Source organism: Urocitellus parryii, chromosome 7, assembly GCF_045843805.1.
Source record: "Urocitellus parryii isolate mUroPar1 chromosome 7, mUroPar1.hap1, whole genome shotgun sequence".
NCBI classification, from domain to species: domain Eukaryota; kingdom Metazoa; phylum Chordata; class Mammalia; order Rodentia; family Sciuridae; genus Urocitellus; species Urocitellus parryii.
Window position 1 is genome coordinate 172311871 of NC_135537.1, and position 12797 is coordinate 172324667.

The following is a 12797-nucleotide window of genomic DNA, read 5'->3' on the forward strand; positions in this document are numbered from 1 at the left end:
GCCAGGCACATGCTAACATTTTGACCCGAGAAAATCTTCCAAGTTCTCCTTTTATTGGTTTTAAGGCAGCAAGGGACATCCTCTGGCCCACGTGCCTTTCTGGCCAAGCAAAGGGAAGTCAGGGCAAGGGAGGGGGTTGGCCATCGGGAGCCGGCCAGAGCACTCTCCCCGACCCTTCACCTCCTCTGGACTCTCCGGCCCTCACACGCCATCCTAATGCACTTTGGTTTGAGAGCAAGCATGCCCCGTGGCCCTGTCCAGCAGTGTCTGCCACGAGCATCTTCGGGGCCCCCGGCCCGGCTCAGCCTGCCTTCCCCTCAGCCAGGCTCTCCCAGGGGCAGATGACCTCCTTTTCTGTGGCCTGGTCACCAGACTCTCCAGTGTCGTCCGAGTCCATCAGGCAGGGTCCGCTCTCTATGGGCACATCCATTTTGATCTGGAAGAAGCTTCAGGCACAAAAGAAAAGCTGTGATCAAAGGGCGGAAGGGCCACTCACCCCCAAGTTTCCCGAGGGGCCCAGAGAAGATCAGCCTGGGGGGGCGTTTCCCCAACTTCACATGCACAGCGTCGGCCGGGGATCCCTCGGTTGGGGATTCCTGCTTTGCTGCTGAATTAAAGGTAATTCTGAACATGTTCGATTTTCTTTTTCAAGGGGCTTGAATTTGCATGGTTTTGATGAGTTCACGATGTTCCTGTAGGACACACCAGTACTTAATTCTCAACCTTTTTAAATTGCTTTCTGAGGACATGATGATCCCTGAGAAGAGAGCATTTTAAAAGCCTCCGGGCCACGTGTGAGGCAGGACAGTGGCTGCTAAGAGAGGACATCCCCTCAGCAGGGCCAGCTGGGAAGACTCGGCAGACACACTGGATCCCGATCCCCTCCCAAGGCCACGGAGCCACCTTGCCTCCTGCTTCCCCAAGAGACAAGGCAGGAGAGAGTCACAACCTCCACTCCCGGCTGTCCCCCAGGACGTTGCCCGGCCCAGACCACATGTCTCAGTCCCCGTGGAACCTAAGACCTCTGCCTGTCACTTCCTTCACCAAACCCAGGCAGAACCAAGCACGGAGCACGTGGATCAGGTCCGGGGTGCCCCCGGCCACTCCCCAGCCCCACGCGGACAGGGCTGATTCTTGATTTTTCCATTCTTTGCTTTCTGCCCCTGGGTCAGGCACCTCCTCTGAGCTGTGGTTTTACATCAGGGGACATCAGGCTTGCAGGACCACCCAAAATGGAGTTTAGAGGGGCCACTGCTCAGGAGGACACAGGGCACCTTGATTTCACAGAAACCGCTGCCTGCTGGGGCCAGGGTCCCTGCAAGCCTGTCAAGAGAGTGTGCAGGTGGGTGCAGGAATGATGTGGGCGGGTGTCCTTGGGGCGGGGAGATGAGGGCACCTAGAGCAAGGGAGGGGACCCTGAGTCATTTCCCAGGGTCCACCGCCTGTGGTTCTCACTGCAGCAGATCTTTCCTGCCCTTTCCTAATGCAGTGCACGTACTGGCCAACAGGCTGGGATGGGCCGCTGGGCGGAAGCACATGAATGGGAAAGAAAGATGCCTGTCCCTTCGCCTCAGGAAAAGGAGGAAGAGCAAGACTGAGACTTTCCGGTGGCCCAGGGACACGAGCAGCCTACTCGTGGGGTCTGCTCTAGAGGACCCTCCTCACTACCCACCCCATCCACCCCAGACCACATTCACGGCTCGGAGCCTTGTCCACACCGCAGCCCCCGGTGCGGGCGCCAGGCACGAGCCCCTCCGCTTACTTTGTCACCCTCTTGGGTTTCAGCCGCGGCAGCTGGCCCCCGTCCCCCAGGGGCTGCACCTTTCCGTGGGACACCGCAGGGCACTTGGGTGAGAGCCTGGCAAAGACCGGCGAGGCCAGGCAGCCCCGTCTCAGGAACCTGCTGAAGGACAGGGCCGCGCGGGCCTTGGGCAGGGCCCGGGGCTGGCCGCGGGGCCCGGGGCCGTCGAGGGAGGCCTCGCTGCTCTCGGCCATGAGGGCGCCGCGCTGCACGCTTGACCAGCTGGGCTCCCCCTTGGGCTCCAAGGCTGAGGAGCCCTCCAAGGCCACCTGAATGGGCGAGGGGCAGATGGTGCTGCTGGGCCTCCTGATGAAGCGGCTGGGCGAGGGGAAGGGCCTCCTGGGGGAGCGGCAGGAGGAGGAGAAGGGGCTGGAAGGAGAGGGGGGCACGCAGGTCCCCGTGTACACAGCCAGGTGGGGGCTGGGAGCCATGTGCTGGCCTGGCTGTGGAGGAGAGAAGGACAGGGTTCAGTGGTGAGCCGTGTGACCCGTCACCAGGGCCCTGAGCGGCCCTGTGCCGACCCAGCCCACTGCCAGTGGCAAGACGCAGGCCTGGTGTGGCTGCCTCCTGAGGAGCTGGGGAGTCACCTACGTCACCCAGAGGTATAGGCATATAAAGTCCTCCTGCCCAGCCGGGGATCTGTCCCCAGGGCAGGACAGTCGTATCCCAACCCCACCTTCCTCCAGGCTCAGGATGCGGAGTTCAGCCAGGCTGAGGTCTCCCCCACCCTCAGCTCCAGCCCCCAGATGAGCAAGGCCTCCCGTCCGCCGTTTCCCACGTCACCACTCTCCATCGCTGGGCAGCACTTAACACTTGAACTGAGCAGCGGAGGTGGCAGAAGTCATCCTGGAGCATGCCTCGCTGCCCCCTCCAGGCCAGCGCCTGCCAAGTCCACCTTGGCCATGCCCCGGGGGTGGCCCAGCCCCAACATCTCCCCTAATTTCCCCTGAGATGGGCAGGGAGGCTGAGCATGGAGCCTGGGTGTTCCAGCAAGGAAGCTGGCAACGTCGGGCAGGAGGTGATCTGAGAAGAAAGGGCGGCCGTCAGCCTCCCTGGGCCATGCGTCCCCAGCGCCCCGAGGGTTGGGCAGGAGGGACAGATCTGGTGCATCTACAGCTTGAGGAGCCTCAGGAGCTTCGCCCAAACCGACAGAAGGAAACTGAAATCGGGATTTCCAGTGAGGCTCTTGCAGGACACGCGGGTCTGTCACCTGGGCCTGCTGGGCTCCTCCTGAGGGCGCCACATCAAAGCCCAGCAGGACAGAAGTCCTGGGGCGGGTGGGCCTGTGGGACAGTTGGACCAACGCCACCCCCAAGAGAGGACCGGAAATGACTGTGGTGAAGAACAGACTGAAATGGCCTCACGATGTCCTCAGAGGGCCCCGCTGTCCCTGGCCGAGTACTTCCCTGTGGCTGAAGGAGGCTGCCTCTGGCCTCCACAGAGCAAGGCCTGGTTTCCAGGTCCCTGAGCAGGCCAGGCCCAACCCTAAGAGGGCAGGGCAGGTGCACCCAAGAACAGCTCCTGAAGGAAGATAGCAGCCGGGGGCCACTGGGCGCTCAGAGACTGGGCTGAGAGGGCGGCTCTCCATCCTCCTGCACCCATTCCCTCAGGTTCAGAGAAGGCCCCGTTCTGAAGGGCAGCTGGGGCTGCTGCTCCACCACCCCCCCCCCAGGCTTCAGAGCCAGGGGCCACTGGATTATGACACTGATCACGATCATCGTCATTGCTAGAGTGCAGTAGGACCTTAGCAAATGTGGCCCTGGGCTGATGGTGGATGATTTCTTGACTCCCCAGAACCTCTGCTTGAAGCAACTATTATTACCCGATTGTACAGAAGCCAAGGAAAGAGATCTTAGAAGGAGAAGCAGCAGCCGAGGGACTGTGGAGACAGCAGGGCACACACCGGCTGGATGCTTCTGGTGGCCTGCAGAGCCGCCTCCTCACCATCACCCAAGGGCACTTTTTTCGAACACAGACCCTGGCCCCAGCCAGCCCTGCTGAAGGTGCCACTCTGGGGAAGCATGTTCTACCCTTTACCCAGGTTTACCCATCGACGAACGTGACACGCTGGCTCCTCTGGGACTCTATGACCACCCACTTTAGAGAATAGGACATTGAGACCCAGAGCGGTTCATGGCTCTCCCCCAGGCTCTTATGACTAGTAAGTAACTGTGGCATGTAGAGTTCTAAGGTGGTGCCTGGGGTTCCCACCCCTGCCCTGCAGTGTGCCTGTGAACCGTGAGTGTCATGGTTAGGCCAGGTGGCGTGAGAGGGCACAGCTGACTTTTACAAAGGGAGAGTAGCCAGTGAACTTGACCTCACCACAGGAACCCTTTAAACCTGAGTTTAGGGACAGAATCAGAGACTCAAAATATGATAGAGGTTCGAGGAGGGCGAACTCTCTGTCGCTGGTTTTGAAGATGGAGGGCCTCATGTCAAGGAAATCGGGCAGTTTCCAGAGCCAAGAGCAAGGACACGAGGCCTGCAGTCTCTCAAGGACCTAAATCCTGCAACAACCTGAATGAGCTAGAAAGAGAATTCTGCCCAGAGCCTCCAGATCAGAGCTGCTCAGCCTGCAAGCAAGCCCTGAGCAGGGAACTCGGCTGTGGGTTCTGTCTGAAGGTTCCTGTCCTGCCCAAATTCATGTTGGGGGATGGGCTTTGGGAGGAGGTGATCAGGAATGGAATTAGTGTCCTTATAAAAAGAGACCCAAGAGCACTAGCCCAGCTCTTCCACCACATGGGGACACGGTGAGAAGGCGTCTAAGAACCAGAGAGTGGGCCTTGGACTCTGAAGCCACCAGTACTTTGGTTGTGGACTCTCCAACCTTCAGAACTGTGAGAAGTTTCTGTTGGTTTTGAGCCACCCAGTTTACAGTATTTTGTTAAAGCAGCCAAAATGGACCAAGACACCTGCCCTGTCTCATATGGACAACGGCTTGTTGTCCATGGTCATTGGACACCTGCCCTGTCTCATGTGGACAACAGCTTGCTGTCCATGGTCATTGGTCACGCAGCAACAGAGCACCAAAGCCATGACTTTGATGAGCAGCTGAACCGAAGCCTGTGTGACCCAAATGCCCTGCTGTTTCTACCACCCCGTGTGACCATTCCACTGCCTGCTGAGTTCAGACAGGACTTGGGGTCCTAGAGAGTGGGGTAAAAATACTCTAACTGGGAAATCAGCCTTGTGAAGAGGGATACAGAGGTATCAAAGCGGCACTTCCTGGGCTCATGCACTTGAATCCCACTCCTTTAGAATTTGTGATAAACTCCTGCTCTAATCCCACCTTACAGATAGGAAAACGGAGGCTCATGGAGATGATGCAACTAGACCAACATCAAAGCTTTTCATGGGATCGGCCTCTGCACATACCCTCCCCCAGTTCTGTGCTCACTCCCGCCTTCCTACTCCCTCTGTCTCTCTTCCCTCCACCCCACTCCTGTCCAGCACCTCCCGATTTCCAGAATGAATGACAAGACAGGGAAGAATGATGGCCACTATCTTTTTTGCACTTACCGACTTGAGATGGTCCTTTCTTCTGGGCCAATGGCCATTAGCCTGGTGGGTTCACATCACTTTCAGCGGGCTGCTTTCTCTACCCCCTTCCACCAGGGAACCATGAATTCCCACCTTGGCCCCTCCACAGAGGCCAGGGCCTGTGCTTCGAGAGCCAGCCCCTCCAGCTCAAGCCCCAACCTACTCCTGTGCGAGGCAGCAAAGCAATGGTATGCGAGACACGTGGCGATGAAATGTGATGGGACACAAACAAAGGAAAGGAGAGCTTGATTCTGTTTCATCGTGTGCAGCATTTTTATTGTGCAAGAGCCAGGAGAGGGGGAAGGAGCATGAAATGAGCAGGTACACTGACACGAGGACAGTCAGGAATGTTTACACAGACAGTGGATCAGATGGTGCAGAGAGGTGCCGTTCCCTTTTCTGTCCTCCGAGAGTGGCTGAGAATGTGAAGGCCACCTGAACTGCCTTCCCCCGAGCAGGAAGGTGAGCAGGGGCCACACTCAGATTCAGCATGCAGGGCCTGCGGTTCCTTCTGGTCCCTTCCCATTCTTCCCTTCCCCAGTTCTCCAAAAGCAAACGAGCAAAACTGGCTCCACGGGGAAAAATCCACTTAGGTAACCATGCTTTTTCTACCACTCAACCCACTGGACACAGTCCTGCAAGAGCCTTTCCAGCTGGGAGTGACCTCACTTCAGCCATGGAACTCGGACTGCAGGACGGACCAGTCACTATGCTGTTGTTGGTCCGTCAGTCCTCTCCTAGGAGCTGCAGACAGGGGCGCAACATCAACTCCCCCCACCCTGAATATATCCTGATATTCCCTGGAGGGTTCAGAGGGCTACACTGAGAGATGCTGAGGGAGCACAGAAAATGTTTTGGGACAATAATGTTTTAAATATCCCTCAGGAAATCTTTAAACAATAAAGAATGAGCCACTGTGTTAGACAACACTGACAGGTAGGAGAAAGCACAAGCTTACCATTAAGCTTCTAGAGAGGGCAATGATAAATGTGATGGTGATGATGATGGTGGTGGTGGTGATGATGGTGGTGCTGAGGATGGTGGTGATGATGGTGATGATGGTGATGATGATAATGGTGATGATGGTCGTGATGATGGTGATGGTAATGGTGGTGATGATGATGGTGGTGGTGATGATGGTGATGATGGTGATGGTGATGATGGTGATGCTGATGATGGTGATGGTAATGGTGGTGATGATGATGATGGTGATGATGATGGTGGTGGTGGTGATGATGGTGATGCTGAGGATGGTGGTGATGATGGTGATGATGGTGATGATGGTGATGATGATGGTGGTGGTGGTGATGATGGTGATGCTGATGATGGTGATGGTAATGGTGGTGATGATGATGATGGTGATGATGATGGTGGTGGTGGTGATGATGGTGATGATGATGGTGGTGATGATGGTGATGCTGAGGATGGTGGTGATGATGGTGATGATGGTGATGCGGATGATGGTGATGGTGATGATGGTGATGATGGTGATGCTGATGATGGTGGTGATGATGGTGATGATGGTGATGGTGATGATGATGATGGTGGTGATGATGGTGGTGGTGGTGATGACAGTGGTAATAATGGTAGTATGGTGATGATGGTGGAGATGATGATGATGGAGTTGACAGTGGTGAAGACGGTGATAATGACGATACCAGCAGCAAGCATTTATTGAGCATTTATGATATGCCAGACATGGTTCTAATGACCTTACCCTTATTTCCTTATCCCTAGTCCTTGTATTTTCACTTAATATTCATAATGAAAACAGTCTTTTCCCTAAAAGCCAAGCTAGAAAATGGAATTCTACAAAGAGAATACTAGGATCTTGTAGAATAATTTATGTTCTAGCATAAAATGTACACTTCATGGGCAAAGAGGCTTGCTATGTGTTTAAACTATGCCATTAATGAATTAAGATGATGTTTAAGTACACAGCATGGTAGAGGCTATCCCAGTGGTGTAAATATGTCAATAATAGTGCCCAAATAAATACCATTTTTTATGCCATTTCAGATCCACCTGGGCCTCGTGGAGCTACTGTTAGTTTGACTCACAGCAACAAAGTCACCAGGAGCAGCTGCCACCTGCTAGAGCTCTGGCCACAGCTGAGGATGCTCTAGTAAAACCTCAGACCTAGGAAGGGACCTGTGGCCCCAGTGACATCAAACATGAGAGTTTCCTGGTAAATTCCAGGATCAGAGAGCAGAACCTGCACCCTTTAGTAGGGGAGCAGGCAGGAGATAAGCGTGGAAAAGAGCAGATGCCTGGAGCTGAGCTACAGTGAACCCACACAGATGCACGAAGCCCTGCATCCCTGGGAGCTATGGAGAGCCTTCCAGGCTGGACGGTCCAGGTCGACCATTGGTCCTCATCACATACACCAGCTACCTGCCCTAGGGTCTCTCTGATCTCCTGGTCTTCACTCATCCCCAAGCTAGTGGTCCCTGTGATGCCCTCTCAAAGCACCATGGTGATTTCCCATAATTCAGCTAGTGACGCTTGTTCAATTGTCTTTCCTGTTGACTGCAAGTGTCCCAAGGGTCAGAGTCCCCCCTCCTTGATCCCCAGCACCTGGCAGGATGCTGAGCATGTCACAGGTGCTGAAAGTCTTTTTTGGATGTTGAATGGTTGGGACAAAAAGAAGAAAACTGTCAGAGCCTGGCCCCTCTAACCACCAAAGCTAGACTCTGGACCCCAGTCTTGGTGGTCTACAAGAGTCAGGAAGAAGAGAAAAGGGGAGCCAGAAAGAGGATTTCTCAGCACCCACTCTGAGCCAGACACTCTGCTCTCAGTAACATTCTAGAAGAAATTACAACAGCAGGTAAGTTGAAGGTCAAAGTCACACAGCTAGTAAATATCAAAACAGGGTCCTCCCGACTCTGCGGTCCACACTCACTGAGTTTAGAAATAATCCTTCTTATGTCAACACAGAAATTTGTTTTTTCAGTGACATTTAAGGACCCATCCCACGCAGGATGCTGGACTGACTTGGAGCAAATAGTGAGTGGTTGTCTTCAAGTTCGGCGTTGAAAGTAGCCAGTGCTTTCTGAAGCCCACCTTTTCGCCTCGCTGTGGAAATTCCCCAGCATTTCGCACTGACAAGGTTCTAAGAATTCCAAAACTTTCCCCCAAATGCTACCCGGCTGGCCAAGGAGCAACACAGGCTCGCTCTCTTGATCACCTTCCAACATATAGAAGATTCTGGATAAAGATACGGGACACTTCTTACCTCTCTCAGCTCAACAGCCTTTCTGCTCCCCTCTATTTGGCTCAGCCTCACATCACCACTGTCCGCCAGAGAGTGTCAAGCACCTTCCCACTGCCCGCCCTCAGCCATGCTCTCGCAAATTCTATTTATCATGAAAATTGATCTCATGCTAAGCCAATGTCTTCATTTCCCTCTTCCATTCCAAATTCTCTCCGAGCTGCGACACCAGGCAGTGAACCCGGCCTCTCCAAGACCAGTCAGGCATATCCCTCCAGACTTGTCCAAGGTGTGTCTTATCAATCATTCCTCTTCCTACCTCCCTGCCTCCCCAAGATCCACCCGTCAACTGGAAACACATCCTCTGCACCCGGTCTTTACCAATGCCTCCCCTCACCCCTCCACCACCTAGGTTACCACTCCAGCCCTCACCTTCATCCCAAACTGCCTGAAATGCTGATCTGCATTCACCACCTTCCCTCTTCACCTCATCCTGGGTTTTGTCCCCCTATTCCGCTAAAATCACTCCTTTCAAAAAGCCCCAGTAATTTCCAAGCTGCTCCATCCAGCAGCCTCCTCCCAGCCTCCAACACATCCAGCTCCTGGATCGGTCAGGACAGGCAGGGCCAGGCTGCAGTAGCTCCCAGCTCTCAGTGACTTCTTCCAATTGAGGTCTCCCTGCCCCCAACCCCCACACACAGAGTTTAACCCAGGCGGAGGCCTCCTGTGTCTATTGCTGCGCTATGTGGAAGGTGATGTCGTCTCCAAGTCCACAGCAGAGTGTGGGGTCGGGGTGGAACACACGCCCTTGGCCTCTGCACAGCCCCTTGGCCAGCACTGGTCACATGACCCCACCAGCCGCAGGGGAGGCTGGGAAGTGGAAGGACTCAGACTGTTGAACGAGGCCCAACTGTCCCTGCCCAACAATTGTATTGAGTCATAACTTGACCCCTCCCTCACATCTGCGCCTCGTCCTCTCCATGAGGCATGCTAACCCCACTCCATTCCATTCTGGACTCTCTCTTCTCTTGTACCTTTAAAATGTTTCTTCCTCCAAGGTGCCTGGTTAGCCTTCTTCTCTCTTCCTGTCCACCCTCTCCCCTGAGTCCTTGTCCACTCTCACCCATTCAACCATCACTTCCTGGTAAAGGAGTCCATCTCACACGACTCCCTCTCCATGATTCAGAATTACTCCAGCCAGCGCCCTTTGCCTTCAGAGCCCTGACCTACCATCCACTCTGGGTCTCTCACTAAGAGTAAATTTGATAAGATCAAACTGGACTGTCTTGTGCAGTTCTGCATCCTTCACGCCTAAAGGAATGGCTTAAAAGTCTCCTTCCAGAAGCACATTTTCAACTTCCTATTGGGACCTGGGGGTGAGAAGAATCTAGGTCAAGAAGGGCTGGAATCTAGGTCAAGAAGGGCTTGCTCCATGACACGGTCTCTTGTTTGGTGGTTATTAGAAACCTCAAACAAAACTTAATGTTTGAAAAAAAATGTGAGGTTCAGTTGTGACAACCCAGTCTCCCAAGGTACCCTGCTCAGCCTTACTGTTAAATATTGGTTGTCTACTCATCTTTTTAGGAATTCCAACATATGGTATTATCACATTATACGTTGCCGCAAAGTCTTTCTGGAAGATTATAATTATCAACTCTAGATCTCTGCTTTCTACCTGGAAAATTCCATTTGATCTTTGAGTCTAGTTTCCTCAATGGCTCCAGATAGATTTCATCTGGTTCTCAAGGACTAGCTGCTGCCAGGACCTACTTCCTACATCCCGCTTTAGTCTGAAGACCAAGGCCCATCCAGCTAGCTCACAGGCAACAGAAGAGAGTCCACATTCCCGCTTGTGACCTTCCATGGGACAACTTCAACCTGCTCTTCCAGGCTCACTTCACAGACCCTGTGCTCTGAGCCACCAAATAGTTATACAAGCTGTGTCCTGCTTAAGGGCACCTGACCAAGTGGCCAGCCAGGACTGAAATCCAGCCAAGGATTATGGGGCTATGTCTGTCTGAAGGGACACCTTTTCCTAATCCCACAAGCTGTGTCTACCACAGCCATAGCCCTGCCTAGGCTCCACCTATTAAAGATACTCCTCCTCCTCCTCCAGGAAGCCTCTCTTGATCTCCCCAGCCAAGCAATTCTCTCTCAACTCTGGACTCCTCTCCAGTGTCATCCTCCACCCAGTCTCAGTCTTACTCAGACTTATGGTAGAGGCTTTGTTTCAACCCCTTAAGGGCAGAGACCACCTTATCCATTGCTGTATCCACCCTTAGCACCCTTCGCCCATGCTTACACAAAAGTGGTCTTTCATACACATTTGTGGAACATAATTGCTGCCTTCCAGGGGTGAAGCTGTGGATCCTGAACCTTCCTTCATGAATAATGAGACCTTGATTTTTTCATTCATTTAGTAAAGAATGATCGCCTGTTTTGCTTACAAGCCTGTGCCTCTCGTGAGATTGTGGATCCTGTGTGTCTGACATGGAGTAGGTTTCTGTGGCTATGTGGGGACAATCTGGCAAGCGCCAGACCCAGAGCACATGGTCATCTGTTGGAGAATGAGAGATATGTGAAGCCCGAACATGGGGAATCGGATGGTGGAGAGTTGAACCAAAGATGAACAGAACACAGTGCTCTGAAGACTGACCTGACACCTCCACCACCCTGACCATTTTTCCAGGTATACGATCTCAGCTCCTGTGGACTAACTGGAAAGGACAGCTAATATCCTCTGGTTTCATGCTTCTTAAACTTCCCCACTAAACTAGGCCAAATGGCAGGGTGAACAGACCACCTCCCCGCCACCCCCCGCCACCCCCCGGCATCTCAGGCTAGAGCCTGAACATGCCACAGCCCAGCAGGAAATGTCTTTGATGTCTCAAATTTTATCCTAAAAAATTCATGCACATTTTGCATTCTATTTCATAATATATTCAAGATTGTTTTAATGCAATTTTTTTAAAAATTACCTGACTTTCCTCCTATTCCAAATCTTCAAGTAAAACTAGTGCCCCAGTCACGCTGTCCCTTTGGAATTTATAAAATCTGTTCTGACCATAAATCTTGTGCCATCCCCTCTTTCACAAAGGAGGAGGGAGCAGAAAGTTTCAGTGACTTGCTCAAGTTCACATGGCTAGCAATGAGACCCAGGAACAGAGCCTAGGAGGCTTTCTCCAAATCCAAGGCTTTTTTAAACCCATGCACCCATCCACCCACTCATCCACCCATCCACCCATCCATCTACCCATCCATTCATCCATCCATCCATCCATCCACCCACCTACCCATCCATCTACCCATCCATTCATCATCTATCCATCCACCCACCCACACACACACACCCATTTATCCATCTATCCACCCATCCATCCATTCACCTATCCATCCATTCAGCCATCTATCTATCCATCCATCCACCCGTTCACCCATCTATTCATCCACCCACCAACCCACCCATCTATCCATCCATCCACCTACCCATCCATCCATCCATCCATCCATCTACCCACCCACCCACCCATCCATTCATTCACCAATCCACCCATCCATCCATCCATCCATCCATCCATCCACCCACCCATCCATCCATGTAATACATATTGGGCAGAACCTGTTAGGTTTTAGACATTAGGTTCTGGAGTGAGACAACCATCGTCCCTCCTCTTATGCTTCTCAGTTTATAATGGTTCATTACCTAAAATTTCTTCTGGGGTGACCACTGGATGGGGACTCCAGCATTCCTCAAAAGACAGATGAACAAAGGATATCCTCAGCTGCTCTTTAGGAGTGTGAACTGACCTGTGACTAGTGAAATCGGGGTGCATAAGCTCCCCTTTGGGGTTGGAATCATCTTGCTAACAGGCCGGTGACCACAAATGCCTGACACGGGCCTACAGTGACCTGCCCCCACCCACCGCCCTTGTGCTGCACTGTGTCCTCCTCGCCCACCAGGCCCCCCTCACTGGCCTCTCAGTTCACACTGAGCCATTTCCCACCTCTGGGTGGTGGCCCACATAGTCCCCTCTTCCTGTGATTGCTTCAAGGAGGCATAGTCTGCACACACCCCATAATGCTCATCACAACCCCCTGGCTATTCCTATATAATACATTCTACAGGTTTTTATCAGATATTTGTGCTATTGATTACAATGATGGCTCAATTCTTGACACTTCCCTGTACCTGTGTCTTTTGCTATGAGACTCTGACTTTTGCTATGAGTGTGTTTCCGATCCCTT

The 12797-nt window shown here is 52.9% G+C and overlaps 1 protein-coding gene across 1 annotated transcript in view; it reads right to left on the reverse strand.

Annotated features, from left to right (window-relative positions):
- Nucleotides 1-301: 301 nt before the first annotated feature.
- Nucleotides 302-12797, reverse strand: part of Rgs9 (regulator of G protein signaling 9) — a 72944-nt gene continuing 60448 nt past the window's right edge. The window contains exons 20-21 of the mRNA XM_077801004.1: nt 1763-2244; nt 302-446 (exon numbers count right to left, since the gene is read on the reverse strand). Of these exons, the coding sequence (XP_077657130.1) occupies nt 302-446; nt 1763-2244 (627 nt within the window). The remainder of the gene's footprint in view (nt 447-1762; nt 2245-12797) is intronic.